This window comes from Sycon ciliatum, chromosome 8 (assembly GCF_964019385.1).
Source record: "Sycon ciliatum chromosome 8, ocSycCili1.1, whole genome shotgun sequence".
Classification (NCBI taxonomy): Eukaryota; Metazoa; Porifera; class Calcarea; order Leucosolenida; family Sycettidae; genus Sycon; species Sycon ciliatum.
The window spans coordinates 30,221,161-30,237,770 of record NC_088650.1 but is presented as its reverse complement, the minus strand read 5'-3'; the positions used below and the strand labels follow the sequence as shown (position 1 = coordinate 30,237,770).

The following is a 16,610-nucleotide window of genomic DNA, read 5'->3' as shown; positions in this document are numbered from 1 at the left end:
CAATACATGTACATGCACTCATGCGCACATGGTACTGGATGGCAACATGTGCCGACAGCTAGCAGTGCAACAGTGTACTGCCTGTGCATGCATCACACGGTCGTGTTGCTACACGGCGCAGCACTCTTTCTTACTTTGAGATATGCTTCCAGTCCCAATCGCCGCTTCTCCAGGAATGCCGGGTCGAGGTTGTTGAAGGCCCGCTTCGGAGGCAGCTCGGCCGAAATATTCGACTGTACGAGCGCAAGAAAAGAGACCAGCATTAAAGTCTAAAAAGGAGAGAATACTCTATGCATTGGTTTGAGGGAAAGATGCAAACGGGGAAAGTCTGAAGAAAAATAGACTGTCACCACCGGGAATTGAACCAGGACCTTCCTTCACTTGAGGCCAGCGATGCTCTAACCGCTCTCTTCGGCGTTGTAAGTGGCCCTTCTTTCTCCTGCTCACCTGGGGAGTCACTGCAGTCTTGGGTACGCTAACTCTACTGCATATCATCCAGCCATAGAGTACACACAGTACCGTGCAGATGAATACTGTAAAACATGTAATTTTCGGTGTAACTTTAATTTCGGCGATTTCGGTAGAGAAACCAGGCACCCAAATTTAAATTACACCTGGCTTCCCGGAAGCAAATGCTGGTTTTTATACATTCGTGTAATTACTCAGCGTTATTTGCAATAATAATAATAATAATAATAATAAAAGGCACAAGAGTATGCACTGTATGTGACGGGAAATGCTGGCCACCTAATTCTACATTACGCCTGAAACCTGGCAGGTCCCTGGCACCGAAATATTAATGCACCTAGAATTACATGTTTTACGGTGTAAGATACCGCTCACTTACCTTCTCAACAACTGCCACGTGAAAGTTGACAAAGTCGCTGTAGCGTCTCGACACGGACCAGGTCACTGGGTTAGAGGTGTTAGCGTATTTACAATACAGATGAAGAGTGTAGCGCACAATGGACTTGGTGCCATAGCGGGCAATTGCTACAAGACACGGTGGCAAACAAACAAAACGCACACAGTTACAATTATTTAAAAGAAGGCCTTGGAGAAATGGGAGCACATGACTGTCAAAATCATCATGTTGCAGCGGAGAAAACGAAAAGAGAGAAATAGGGTGTGGGTGTGCGTGCGTGAGAGAGAGAGAGAGAGAGAGAGAGAGAGAGAGAGAGAGAGAGAGAGAGAGAGAGAGAGAGAGAGAGAGAGAGAGAGAGAGAGAGAGAGAGAGAGGAAACAGGTAACGGCTGCAACGGCTGAAGATTAGCAACAGCTTTCCACAAATACAAAAATGTACACGCTTCTCTCTCCCCCCCCCTCAGGTCACTTCTAAATCTGCAGCAAGTCATGTGCTTGGTAAGACCGCAGGTGTACATTGCCAAACTGTTAGCAGCCTGATCCCCTCTCAAGTTTCAAATTCACAAAAACTTCCAGCAAGTCGTTATTCGTATTCCTTGCAGCTTACAGTGCGAGGGGACTGTAACTGCAACGCTCTCCACTTGGTCGGACCCGGACGGAGAGGTGAGGACAAGAGGCTCCACAAACGCACCGCTCGCCAGTAGCATGTCTTCGCGCTGACTCTTCACAAGAGACAAGCACAAACAACAACACACAGCTGCTCGTCATGATCGACAGTTGGAAAAAAATTTCTTCACCAAATCCTTCACCGTATTTAGCACAGCTTGTTTCGAAACGATATCAAGGAAATCGCTTAGATTAGAATCTGCGACGGACTTGGCCAGTTGAACAAAAATTGAAACGCCCCACCACAGTCCACACTGCGCTCAAGAACGAATTCCTTCACTATGGTCTTGACTCTTGTGACTGTGGGCCAAGAGCGCAGTCTGGAATGGTGGAGCGTTTCAAAGTAGTGTATAAATCATCACTTTCTCCCAAGGAAACTCTAAAATGATAGTAAAATCACTCAAAGAAATCACAAATTCAACCCAGGATAGCATTTGATTTGACCTCGATAGAAACCGCACAATCCATGGAATCTGCCAGGATCGGGATTCAACGAAACACATATGCAGCCCTACAATTCAATGTCTTTGAAGTGTCGCCATGGAAACCAGAAAGACTTCAGTTATACAAAAAATAAGTCGCAGATTGTACACAGTCAACTCACAGATGATCCGTGCATGTCAACACTTTCCGTGAGCATTGCTTCAAAGTCACCATCATCGCCCTGAACAGATATGCTGTCCAGATCATCGCTATGGCTGGTCGTTGACAGCTGGCGTAGACACCTAGAAACAACAACAACAACAACAACAACAACAACAACAACAACAACAACAACAGCAACAGCAGCAGCAGCAGCAGCAGCAGCAGCAGCAGCAGCAACAACAACAACAACAACAACAACAACAACAACAACAGCAGCAGCAACAACAGCAGCAGCAGCAGCAGCAGCAGCAGCAGCAGCAGCAGCAGCAGCAGCAGCAACAACAACAACAACAACAACAACAACAACAACAACAACAACAACAACAACAACAACAACAACAACAACAACAACAACAACAACAACAGCAACAGGCACACGGTGTGTTTCCTTTGCTACCACACAATGTTCTAATGTATAGTGATTAGTGAAGCATATCCCGGGACCGTCAGAAGAGGTTATGTGAATAATGACATCAAATACGTTTCGTGAGTGCCAAACCCAGTGTTAGAGAGGTTCTGCAAAACGAAAATGCATACAAACTTTCGCTCTACGTCATGAAGCGAGAAACTTCGCACGAACTTTCGCAACTTTAGGACGCGAAACTTGCAGGGAACGTGAAATGAACTTTCGTGAGAAGCTTCATGAGATCGGGTCAACGGGTTCACCGCGTACGTGCACCAGGGCGCATGCAAACTACGAAAATGTTCAGAACACAAAGTTCGTGCGAAAATTCGCAAACAGTTTCACAAGGCCCATCGTGAAACTTCGTTCGAATTTTCGTTTTGCAGAACTTCCCTATTAGATCCACAGAGGGCGGTGGTGGCGTTCCTACGGATGCGGAAAACCCGGCCTCTAGCCGAGTCTAACGAGAACCGTGATTTTGTTTAGCCTTCCGCGGCTATTTTACTCCCTGATGCCATCATGCGTAGCAAGAGAGATCAAAGGATAACGAATCTGTACATCCCAGCTACGGTAGTCGAAGCAGAGCAAGGGACGGCAGGCCAGTGTGTCCTGGCCCCGAAGAACTCACACCGTATCTACAAACCAAGCGCGGACAAGCATACACACTTCATTATACTTCTGCCAAAGAATGACGTAATACAAAAATTTCGCCATGGATGAACCCATCACAGCTTGAGATCGGAGTGTCCCACTCTTGGTGATGTACTCTTGCCAACACATAGCACTCACTGTGAATAGAAGGACGATCTCTGGTACTCTGGGTAGCAGGAGCGCTCTACCTCGGCAACAGACTGCACAACAGTACAGATAGCGCACAACACACACACACGCACGCACGCACGCACGCACACACACACACGCACACAAAAGCACACGCACGCACACACTCACACACACACACACACACACACACACACACACACACACACACACACATACACACAAACACACACACATACATACATCACAAGATGCTACTGCTGTTTTAAAGATGTACATATCAGTTAAGAACGCAGTCATACTGAGCTCGGTTCAGCGAGTGCGACTTTCAGCTGTAGTTGACTCTCAGCCGTTTCGGACGTGGCTGAATTCAGCCACAGCTTGCACAACTGGCCGAAAGTCAAAGAGCAGGAAATTTGAGCGTGCGTGAAAGCACGAGGACCAGTGGACCCGAGGAACTGAGATCGACAGCGTATCGATGTTCTTGTTGCTGCGGTGCTCGGCCTTTGCCTTTGATTTTGACCGCGTGCCTGTCTCTCCATCAGTTCAGTTTGACGTTGGTTTTCTCCGACGACCATGGATTCTTGAACTGTGCCTCTGGAACGTAGATTGCTGGAGCTGTGGTTCCAGGCGAAGACACTGCACCAAACGACCATGAAGAAAGACACACAGAGGAGAGTGTGGTTGCGGGCGGATACATGGGATTCGCCTTTAGACAGCGACCCCGATGAGATTCCTGTAGCTGTGGCCAAGCGGAAGGCTACCCCAGCAACGCCAACCGGGGATGACGGTCAAAAGGGCGGAAGTAACTCCTAGGGAGAATGCGACCAGAGCCAGCAACACGAACCAGGCCAGCGATGGACGCAGTGCCAGAGCCAGAAACGCTGGCTCCATGATGGATAGGTTCCTGGACACATACAGTCAGGCCTGTACCCAGAGGGAAGAGGGGGCAGATCGCCGGGCACAAGCTGACAGGGATCACGATGCGTATTAATGTTCTTATTGTTGCGGTGCTCGGCCTTTGCCTTTGGTTTTGACCGCGTGCCTGTCCCTCCATCAGTTCAGCTTGACGTTGGCTTTCTCCGACGACCATGGATTCTTGAACTGTGCCTCTGGAACGTAGGTTGCTGGAGCTGTGGTTCCAGTCGAAGACACGGCACCAAACGACCATGAATAAAGACACACAGAGGAGAGTGTGGTTGCAGGCGAAGACACGGCACCAAACGACCATGAAGACACACAGAGGAGAGTGTGGTTGCGGGCGAAGACACGGCACCAAACGACCATGAAGAAAGACACACAGAGGAGAGTGTGGTTGCGGGCAGATACATGGGATTCGCCTTCAGACAGCGACCCCGATGAGATTCCTGTAGCTGTGGGCAAGCGGAAGGCTACCCCAGCAACACCAACCGGGGATGGCGGTGATGGTAATCACACTGGCTAAGTCCACCTACGTCCGCCATGTCCTCTTCGACAACGGACTTGTGGGTGTTGAGAACAGGAAGCTGACGGTCCACCTCAACAAGCCGGTGTACGTTGGCATGAGCATCCTGGAGCTGAGCAAGGAGCTCATGTACAGATTTTACTATGACGAGCTCCAGCCACGCTACGGAGACCGCATGAGCCTGCTGTACACAGACACAGACTCGCTGGTGTTGCTGTTCCGCACGGAGGACCTCTATGCGGACATGAAGAGTATGGCCGATCAGTACGACACCAGCAACTTTAGCCCCGACAGTCCTCTGTACAGCGAGAGTAATAAGAAGGTTGTAGGTAAATTTAAGGACGAACATGCGATACCGCAGGTAATGATGATAAGTGATGATGATGAAGATGATGAATATGATGAGGAGGAGCAGCAGGAGCAGCAGCAAGGGCCGGGACCGGCACAAGCACCACCACCACCACTACAGGCTCAGCTTGTAGGTTACGACGAGGTGGTGGTGGTTAGTAGAGAATTAATTGACGGAGGTATAGTGAACGTGGTGACCATCACAACGAAAACATTCCGATACGATAACGGAGAAGAGTTCACTAATGTCCATATATTTACTAACGTGGAAAATCATTTGATTTAAAATACAACAATCTAATCTGGTGTGATGATGGTGATGACAGCCAAAAGGGCGGAAGTAACTCCTAGGGAGAATGCGGCCAGAGCCAGCAACACCATCCAGGCCAGCGATGGACGCAGTGCCAGAGCTAGGAACGCTGGCTCCATGATGGACAGGTTCATGGACACATACAGTCAGGCCTGTACCCAGAGGGAAGAGGGGGCAGATCGCCGGGCACAAGCTGACAGGGATCACGATGCCGATATGGCAAAGCGACATGAGCAGCACAGCACCATGCTGCAGTCGCAACTATTGGAGACAACTGCTTGCATCCAACAGAATCAGCAGCAGTGTGTCACCAACAACCTGCAAGCGATCATGACGTTCCAGGCGAATTTGTTGAAGAACGTTCTGGGCAATTCCGACAAAGAAAAATAAATAAATTGTTCAGGTGTCAATTATCAATTCGAGCGCCGGTATTGTGACGGCCAGTATGAGGGCAAGATCCTACAACGCTTGGATGAGCGTATTCGTCAGCATGTAACCTTGCATATTATGCTGGCTCCTCAAAACATCAACCAGACCTCCCCGTGGTAGTCCACCACAGAGGAGAAGTGTCAAATCCTCGGCTACCAGGGTTGTTTAAGTGTATTTGAGACAGAGCTTCCAAGTCCAGCCCTCAGCTCCTGACAACCAGCTGTGCGCAGGCGGAGCGCAGAGGCAGGCCACCTCGCAAGCCACCGGGGCGCAGAGGCAGACCACCTCGCAAGCCACAGGGGCGCAGAGGCAGACCACCTCGCAAGCCACCGGAATCTACCCCACCGCTGCTTTAACTCCTCACTACAGTCGTCCCTCTCTAATCCAGCACTTTATAAACCAGCACAATTTTCAGTAGCCAAAATGTCCTCTTCATGCACATTGCAGCAGTAAATCCGATTTGTTAATCCAGCACCCTCCCTAACCCAGCACAATTTCCGTGGCACAAATGGTGCCGGATTAGAGAGGGACCACTGTATTGTATTTAGAAAATAAAAAAGGACCAAGGAACTACAAGTTACGCTATAATCCTTGGTCCTTGGTCCTTTATATTTTCTATAAATTAATCCTTGGCTCTCCATCCGAGTCCATTATACTTCAGTAGTATTTAGGTATGCCAATCTCTGTTAGCTCTTTGCCTATACTATAAGTCTACACATTTTCGGCAGCCTTCAAATTTCGGCCTCCCAGGGCTACAACAAATTTCGGCCTGTACTGCTGCCGCCTGCATACACTGTCACACTGAACTTTGCAAAACAAATTTTCGGCCAAAATGCCCAGGCCGGAAATAGCAGAACAAAAATATCTGTTGACGTACAGTACAAAATACCTCTGACGAGAAGGTTCCGAAAACGTTAGAGAATATTTATTACAACTACTGGAGCAACCTTTCTCCTGTTATGTACATTCACGTTGTTGTACTTTTGTAAGCAATATGTAGGTTCTGCAGAATGATATTGACAGGGTTATGTCCACACAGATGTCCAGTCTGTGCACTCTACATTTTGCAAGTTTGCATTTAACTTCTGTGATGTTGCCCACAAACCAATGTACATGGCAATGGAATTTTCCCAACACAGATGATGATTTTGCCAAGCGCCTTAGGAGAGAGCTATGGAAACACTCATGATAACCAGTAAAAGCAAAATATCAGGATCAGGACTTCTAAACCAAGCAGGTCAAAAATCTCAAAATAGGACATTTTCATGGCTGTTGTTGGCGGGAGAAGGTCAATCGTCGGCAGGTCATGAAGTGCCTCCAAAACTATCAACCTGTTTGGGAGTGCATACGGCTCTCAACTACAAATCCCGTACAGCGCATTACATCATGGATGTCCATTTGTGGTACTGTCCACTAAAAAAAGCTGTCTTTTTATGTGCCTGGATATGTGGTCTAAATAAATAAAAAAGTATAGGATTTCGCTTGCCACAGCTGTAGTGGGCAGTGAAAATACTACAAGGCACGTAACAAGCAGTGTTCATTAGGCATTGCTAGACACATTTCTTTAAACGACGACAGTCAACTTCGCGTATAACGACACTCGGTGGGGCATCAGAAAAGTGTCCTTATTCGCGGAGTGTCGTTAGACGCGAAGTCTCATTTGGATCGGACTTTGCTCTGGGCATGGAAATTCTGTCGTTGTTCGCGAATTGTCGTTATATCCGCAGTCGTTATTAGCGAAGTTGGCTGTACGCCATAGCTTAGTGGTAGAGCATCGCTGGCCATAAGCAAGGGTCCCTGGTCCGTGAACATCGATTTTTCTTCAGACTTTTCCCTTTTTCAACTCCCCCAACTGTATGGAATTTAAATTGTTCTGGTCTGGTCTGGCGTGTTGTGACTAACCTGTTTCTGTGCCTCGTCAAACCAATCACTGCTCGGCGGCCGGGTGTTGATCAGACTCCACACGTACTGGCAAACGTCAGACGAGAAACACTTCAAACGTACCTGCACGCACACATGCACGCACGTACACACACACACGCACACACACACACACACACACACCGAGGTGGTACAAAATGAACAATATAGCAGATAGCACAGCAACAGACACAAGCACATGTTCACACACACACACACACACACACACACACACACACACACACACACACACACACACACACACACACAAGCACATGTTCACACACGCACGCACGCACGCACGCACGCACCCACCCACCCACACACACACACACACACACACACACACATACACAGGACTATGCCATCTTGGGCATTCAAACGTGCACATACCGCTTCGCCCAGGTATGAGTCATAAATGCTCATCGCCATTTGCCGCAGATCCTCTACTTCCGGCGGAGCACTATCACCCTGCAGTACATAGAACATACACCAGCACATTCCCAGCAGCAGCCAAGAAACACACATGAGACCTATGGATAAACAACACTCCAACGGAATGGACCCTTTCAAAGTTACAGCACTCAATGAATAGCAACACCGCCTGCTTTGCGCGGCCAATGGATAGTATACGTATCGAGAGAGAGAGAGAGAAAGAGAAAGAGAGAGAGAGAGAGAGAGAGAGAGAGAGAGAGAGAGAGAGAGGGAGAGAGAGAGGGAGAGAGAGAGAGAGAGAGAGAGAGAGAGAGAGAGAGAGAGAGAAACAGAGAGAGAGAGAAACAGAGAGAGAGAGAGAGACAGAGAGAGAGAGAGAGAGAGAGAGACACACACACACACACACACACACACACACACACACACACACACACACACACACACACACACACACACACACACACACACACACACACACACACACACACACACACACACAGATACAGACACACATACAATCCAGATGGATGAATAGTAGAAAGGACACACAAGAACATACCCGCTGAAGACTTTCTTTCCGTGCCTGGATCTTCTGCTGTGCAGACGTCCGGAAAGCCTGCATGAAAAACGGCGTTAGAACGTCATCACAGATACCATAGCTCTAAGAATATGGAAACGGTGCTCGAGATGTTCTGTGTGCGTGCTGGAGAGAGAAGGGGAAAGATCGAGATCGAGAGAGAGCTAGATACTGCTTCTAGCAGTTTGAGCACTCTCAGCGCTAGTATATCGAGCTGTCCTAATGTCTGTGGTTCTCGTAGCCATGGCTGACAGTTCAATCCTATTTTAAGCTCGGAATTGCACTGATGAGGCCTCATTGGTCGAAACAGTCTGGCTGTCTGCATCATTGAGTATTTCGCTCCTCGATTTCGCTCTTGTAGAGCAGTCTCAATAGGACGCACTTGCGCTGGTTAGCTTTATGCTTTGCCCGCTGCTTCTAGCAGTTTGAGCACTCTCAGCGCTAGTACATTGAGCTGTCCTAATGTCTGTGGTTGTCGTAGCCATGGCTGACAGTTCAATCCTATTTTAAGCTCAGAGTTGCACTGATGAGGCCTCATTGGCCGAAACAGTCTGGCTGTCTGCATCATTGAGTAGATAGATAGATAGATAGATAGATACACAACAGAACAACAAGGACAATCAAGGCTTGTTTGCTGCTACTTCAAGTTTCATGCTCACGCAATCATCAGGCAACATGAAGTTCATGTTGCCTGATGATTGCGTGAGCATGAAACTTGAAGTAGCAGCAAACAAGCCTTGATTGTCCTTGTTGTTCTGTTGTGTATTACGCTCTACCTTTGTGGTGTTGAGCACTGTCAAGCACTCTGGGTACATCCTTCGGTAGATAGATAGATAGATAGATAGATAGATAGATAGATAGATACACAAAGGCAGACAACAGGGACCAAAAATCTTTCTCGTAACTCGGAGATTTGTGTTCATAAACACTCATCAGACGAGATAGATAGATAGATACAGAGATAAAGTAGATGAATAGATACTCAATCTGAGGACAGAACTGTTTCGTCCTTTGTGGACTCATCAGCGCAGCACAGAAAAATGAGGCCGAACCTGATAGCAATGAAAAATAAATCTTCCAAAGCCAGATTTAAACCAGGCCCGAACGTACCTTAGATAGATAGAGAGATGGATAAATTGAGAGAGAGAGAATTAAACATTGGGAAATTACAGCTCCGGCGTTCCTTACCTCGCAAGTTAGCCAGAATTGAACCAGTTTCTTCTCGGGGCGATTCTCCAAAAATTCTGAAGACAAAACAACACGACATATACTATATAATCACAATGCAAAACGAGTCCATGGACCAGCTACACAGCTCACAAGTACAATTGGCGGAAACCGAAGGGCAACAGAAACAAGAGCCACTCACAGTCCACAAAGAGGAATAGCATGTGTGTGGGTACAGTGGGCTGCGGGAAATATCTGTGGACTTTTGAACTCCAAAGGAGTTGAGGAAAGTTGAATTCGCCGGAAATATCCTTTTCAATGCGCCAGGGAACACTCCATCTGTGACCGAATGGCCCCGTCCAGAAAACATACGCGGACTTGCACACTCGTGTCTACGGAGTCTTGGCGTCATCAGTCCAGTTTCAGTTGTGCTAGATTTCGGAACAAGAGACTCGGTGAAGGATGCCCAAACACCGAGATGACTGAGAGAAACGAGAGAGCTTGGAAGCTCAGGGCCCTACGCTATGCTTGTTTTGCCTTGATGACCTAGACAAAAAAAAGCATAGAGATGTTATAAATTCTTTAAAAAATCCTTTTTTTTAGACATAACCTGGGATTCGAACCCGCACTATCGCGCGCCCTGCATGCACCCCCCGATACACTTCGCATACATACTAATTCTTCCAAGTTGTTTCACATTGTGATCTTGCATTTGAAAGCCCTACTTGAATATGCATTGTGGCCAGCCGTCTTTGATGGCACGGTACGGTAGGGAATAGGTATGGGACAGGTATGATCGAGGGTAATACGACACCGTCTCCCGTACCGTACCGTACCATCAAACACAGCTGGCCACATACAGCTTCCCGCAATATTCAAATAGGGCTTTCAAACGCAAGATCATAACGTGAAGCAACTTGGAAGAATGGGTATGAATGCGAAGTGTATGGGGGAATGCATGTAGGGCGATAGTGCGGGTTCGAATCCCAGGATATGCCTGAAAAAATAGGAGAATTGAAAATTTATAACATCCTATGCTTTTTTGCCGTCAGATACGGATAGCGCCAGGCGTGACACAAACAAACAAACAAACACACAAACAAATACCAAACGAGAGAGCTTGGAAGCTCAGAGCCCTACGCTATGCTTTGTTGCCTAGCTCATCGTGCATGTTGTTAGAACTGGTGGACATGCTTTTTCCTTTGATTAGCTTCATCATTGTATTGCCAAAACGTTTCAATGAGATACTGAAGTAACGTCTTCTGCATAGCTTCGGGACCGGCGCTGACTCTGCCGATCACGGGCGTTCTGCAGTCGATGACGTTTCCTGGGACCGGCGCTGACTCTGCCGATCACGGGCGTTTATCTTATTATTATTATTATACTGGCGGCAACCAACATCCATTCTGATTGCATTTACTCGTCTCCCTACTTCGTATTTCTTTCCAGAAAATCTCCCCATACAGCAGGGAGTCGTTTACATAATATGACTCCCTGCTCTACATCTACATGACTGTATAATTATACGTTATAGTTATTATGCTATCCGTCTACATGCGATTCCCGGGCAGGTCGACAGGCGGCCCAGCCAGCCTGCTAATGGGATCTCGGCCTCGCACACAAATCCACACAAAAATATTGTGGCCAGCTGTCTTTGCTGGTACGGTACAGTACGGGACAGATACGGGATAGCGCCAGGCGTGACACAAACAAACAAACAAACAAACAAACAAACAAACACCAAATTAAAGCTGTGTGGACCCTGGCTAGCGCCAGACGTTACTGAAGTAACGTCTTCTGCATAGCTACGGGAATTAAAGCTGTGTGGACCCTGGCTAGCGCCAGACGTTACTGAAGTAACGTCTTCTGCATAGCTACGCGAATTATTAATCGCCTGTTATGCCACTCCAGTACATATACTTGGAAGTAGGATATGTGTCATATAAGTTATAACAGCAGGCCAACGGGTGTGATTCACAATCATGTTCACTTCTGCAGTGCAATATACATGTACAACTTGCCATACAGTCAAACCTCGTTAAGAAGAACACTGATAAGACAAACTTTCACTATAGAAGAACTAGAATTCCAAACTCTCTCTGATACACCACTGTGTATTCACTGGGTATACAATATGGATAAGAAGAACTCCCGTTATAGCAAACACATACCATCGGTCCCTTGGTGTTCATCCAAAGGAGGTTTGACTGTACTTGCAATATGAACAAACTTGCCGCACACTGTCGTCAAACTTACCACATAAATAAGACAATGCCACATTGTTGCCCAGAACAACCTCAAGTGGCAGGCTGGGCAGCGCGCCTGTCGGTGCGTGCGGCATAGCGGCGGAGCCTTCGGTCGGCACATCGCTATCCTCTCCAGCAGTCGTGTCGGACTGTTAACACACACACACACACACACACACACACACACAGACACACACAGAGGGTATGCTTACACGTTAGTTCAGAGCAGCACATGGTAGGAAACTCAGACATCACCTGAAGAAATTGGCTTGGAAATTTCGCCATGCATCAATCGAAGGAAATCTTTGAATGATGCCCACAAAATCAGCAGTGTCACCCATACTGGTGAGGCTCTTCCTGTCTGTATGAATGCAGGAGTATCGTGCGCTTGGAAATGGTTCGGGAGGCTCAGAGTATGAATTTTAGCGTACGAATACTTCTAGATTCATATCAGTTTGTCATGTGACCGAATCTGTGCAGAAAGTGATCATGGCATGATGTGGACAGTGGAACTAACATGACCGAAACCATGTGACCCAAAGATGCAGGAGTTGAGTGGAGTTGGAACTAACATGGCTCTCCTGTATGGTCAGATGATAGATGTGAAAGCACCCCATACAATAATTGTGTTTTGTGAGCTGGCATTCTCCAGAGCGAAGACTCAACACGTCGAACGTGTCAAACGCACCTGGGGGTCCAAGATGCCATGGTGAAGTTGATCAAGGCGAGTCATACAGAACGTCTTGAGATGTGATAAGCTGTCCAGTGTCTGTTTAGCGCTAGAGCCAGGGTCATCTACATATAGTCAACAACAGGCAAGGACACCAAGAAGAGGAAACACAGAGCCAAGTGGAGCTATGTATTACAGCGGAAAGAAATATTCAGCACATGCGTGTGCAGGAGTGTGTGTGAGTGTGTGTGTGTGCAGGAGTGTGTGTGAGTGTGTGTGTGTGTGTGTGTGTGTGTGTGTGTGTGTGTGTGTGTGTGTGTGTGTGTGTGTGTGTGTGTGTGAGAGAGAGAGAGAGAGAAAAAAAGAGAGAGAGAGAAAGAGAGAGAGAGAGAGAGAGAGAGAGAGAGAGAGAGAGAGAGAAGAGGGAGAAAAGAGATCAATCCCATTTCAGACAAGTACGTGTCCGTCTACATGTGCTTGAAAACACAGCCTCACACTAAATACTAGGCAGGAGTTGGTACAAGGCTAGAAGAGTGTATCTGTGCATATGAGGAGAGTTAGTTGCTCTGTGCGGTATGGGAGTATGGCAGCTTACCTCCGGAATCATGCTCCCTTGTCTTAGCAATCTCTGCTTCAATCTGAACCAGGACTTCCTCCAGTTCAACCACACTGCGAGATGTCCTGCGAGGAAAAGGGAAAGAGATGACACACACACGCACACACACACACACACACACACACACACACACACGCACACACACACACACACACAGCAAGAGAGCGAGTGAGATGTGATAAGATGTGTGATGAGTGATGGCAGATCATGTCGTCCTCGCTCCCCATTGAATCTCAGCAGCCATGCATGTGACTGGTGACATCATCCGCAACCATAAAAGATAAAAGTATAGACATGCATATTGCATACACACAAATATACGGCCATCGCTGAAGCAATGATAGCGAACATGCCATGCTGGACATAGCAACAAGTGCTGGGATCATATCACTCAACAGCTTGCACATGCACACGCACACGCACACACGCACACACACACACACACACACACACACACACACACACACACACACACACACACACACACACACACCACAAACAATTGGATTTCTTACTTTACAATGTGCGTGAAGATCTCCGCAGTAAACATGGACGGTTTCAACTGTATGCAAAAACACAATAGGAGTGCTGTAAAATCCATATATATAACGAAGTGCTAACTCTAACGAGTTAACGAGGAGAAATCTGTCGTTAAAATAGAAATCGTTATACAGAAACCGATACGTATACTGTCCTATTGAGCGTTGAGAATGAGTGAGAATCGTTACCTTTGGTACACGTAAACTAGTCAATTTTGGGAAATCGTTAGATAAGCGCCTTGTTAGAATAATGGCTTTTACAGTAGTGTCCGTGGCATTCTCTTTATGGCTGAGAAGCTATAGTGTAATCACAGCCAACATTCAGCTGCAGGGTGTGTGAAATGTAACAGGAAATTACAAATAGGCGAATCACACACGCAAAATTTAGGACACGGCATCAAACTCAGCACAGAAAGGGTTGTTTGTGCTCACCAGCCAAGTCAGCGTCTGGTTCACGTAGTCCTCATCGGCCATTCTCTCCACAAGTGGTAGGAATACAGTGTTGACCATCACCTCCTGTGATATGCACATAGTTACACGTGCACACACGCATGCACGCAAACACACACACACACGGCACATTAACTCACGTCGACAAGTGGAAATGGTCAAAACACTGAGCGTCCATTTGCAAGTAAGATATGACTAAAGAACGGGGCTATGTGTTTCTACCAGAAGGACCAATTAATTTGTAATTTTCAATGATGAAATAAATATGCATTGTATTTGCCAAGGTGCCATGCATCAACACCACCAGTGGAGCGGGTCAACACAGACACACAACATACATGCATACCTTGAGGAGCTGCCGTAAAACTTTGTTTTCAAAGTCGCCTTCCGGCAACAGCAAATAGAGCACAATTTCACTGATATCTCGGAGATAATCTGCAGAATGGGCACGTGCACACACACACACACGCGCGCACACACACAATGACAATGTCCGTACAAAGCAAGAGTACCGTATTATCTCTAATATAAGCACGGTCCTTTATTTTTTCAATGTACCTCCGCCCCGTGCTATTAATGGAGACGTTCCTTTATTGGAGACTGTTCCATTATTATTTCAACCTCATTTCAGAGGCATGTTGCCATGCCAAATTCATGTCAGACACACACATTTCAGGGGTTTTTCGCCTGTACAGATAATGAATTTACACAGTGTGCTTATAATGGAGACTGAGCACTTTATTTTTTGAATGCCGCCCCAAGGTGTTCTATTATTGGAGACGTGCTATTATTGGAGATTGTGCTTATATTAGAGATAATACGGTAAGGGGCCGTCCGTAAATATCGATGTTTTTTTAGAGACGATATTGGTGCGTCTGGGGGGGAGGGGGTTTGAGCCATGTGCGTCTTTTCGAGCATCAGAAAAATATCGATGTAAATATCTGAAGTTTCGCCGATCCCTGCACGCGGACGTCTAAATGGCTATACAAGAAATGTGAAACCAGCTTCCGTTCGCGGAGCTAAAACTCGCGACACGAGAACAAAATCAAAAATTGGAAGCTGTACGCCCATGGCGAATTTCAAGAGCAAAAGAATGAGCTATTGATTGTGGAAATCGGCCGAACGATGCCTGCAGGAGACCTTTTTCAAGACGTAGAGGCAGTGCGAACAAACACGGACGAACTCCACAAGAGTTTCCAGTCTTCACTGTCTGAACAAGGATTTGAAAAAATTCAAGCCCGAGCGTAGCCGCTTTGTCTACACCAGTACGCGATGGCTGTGAGCACTGCAGCGCCAACCCGGTTCGCTCCCCCCAGGCGATGCAGCTATTGCGTGAGTGCGGCGGGATTTTCACGCCTACACCGGACCCTCAACATCCTGGGCACTTCATGAGCATCCAAAAATATTGATTCCATGATCTAGATGTACATGTGCGTCTTCTGGGGGGAGGGAGGGGGGTCAAGGGAGAGAAGCACCAATATCGTCTCTAAAAAAACATCGATATTTACGGACGGCCCCTAAGTCTTCTCAAAGTACATACAGGGTGAGATCCACTGTATTGCGAGCTAGTGATGGTTCACACTACGGGAGCATGCCAACAGGCACCCCGGCCCGGGACAGATGGCTACAAGTGACTCATGTAAGGGGGGGGGGGGGGGGGGGAGAGAGAGAGAAGGATTGAGATGAATGTGAACAACTTTGCAGGTCCAGTATGTCGTACAGATCAGGTAGAGTCGAATTGGAATATACAGCAGGGGTGTGTGCATGGGTGCACAACACATTCCATAAACCAAAGATCAAAACACACACACACACACACACACACATGCACACCACACACACAAACACACACACACACACACCTTGACCTGACCTTTGACGCCCATCGCCGGAGGCGATGATAGCAATGCTACGGCAGAAGCCATAGCAACTTGTGCTGGGATTACACCATTCAACAGCTTGCAAGGCTGAAGAATTGACCGTCACTATTCAGCCTGGTCTACACCATACAGCTATTTGGAGTGACATTTTCTGGCCAGTGAATCCCTATTTTTGGTCTTTTCCTTTTTTTCTTTTTCTTTTTTCCCGCACACACATCACA

At 47.2% G+C, this 16,610-nt stretch overlaps 1 protein-coding gene across 1 annotated transcript in view; it reads right to left on the bottom strand.

Moving 5' to 3' along the window:
* Nucleotides 1-16,610, bottom strand: part of LOC135822671 (sorting nexin-13-like) — a 28,085-nt gene that overhangs the window by 6,849 nt on the left and 4,626 nt on the right. Inside the window, exons 7-21 of the mRNA XM_065335479.1 lie at nucleotides 14,856-14,944; nucleotides 14,492-14,575; nucleotides 14,036-14,082; nucleotides 13,500-13,585; nucleotides 12,923-13,029; nucleotides 12,245-12,383; nucleotides 10,010-10,065; nucleotides 8,804-8,860; nucleotides 8,203-8,280; nucleotides 7,792-7,893; nucleotides 3,368-3,429; nucleotides 2,135-2,255; nucleotides 1,472-1,586; nucleotides 848-993; nucleotides 135-233 (exon numbers count right to left, since the gene is read on the bottom strand). Coding sequence (XP_065191551.1) covers nucleotides 135-233; nucleotides 848-993; nucleotides 1,472-1,586; nucleotides 2,135-2,255; nucleotides 3,368-3,429; nucleotides 7,792-7,893; nucleotides 8,203-8,280; nucleotides 8,804-8,860; nucleotides 10,010-10,065; nucleotides 12,245-12,383; nucleotides 12,923-13,029; nucleotides 13,500-13,585; nucleotides 14,036-14,082; nucleotides 14,492-14,575; nucleotides 14,856-14,944 — 1,388 coding nt within the window. The remainder of the gene's footprint in view (nucleotides 1-134; nucleotides 234-847; nucleotides 994-1,471; nucleotides 1,587-2,134; nucleotides 2,256-3,367; nucleotides 3,430-7,791; nucleotides 7,894-8,202; nucleotides 8,281-8,803; nucleotides 8,861-10,009; nucleotides 10,066-12,244; nucleotides 12,384-12,922; nucleotides 13,030-13,499; nucleotides 13,586-14,035; nucleotides 14,083-14,491; nucleotides 14,576-14,855; nucleotides 14,945-16,610) is intronic.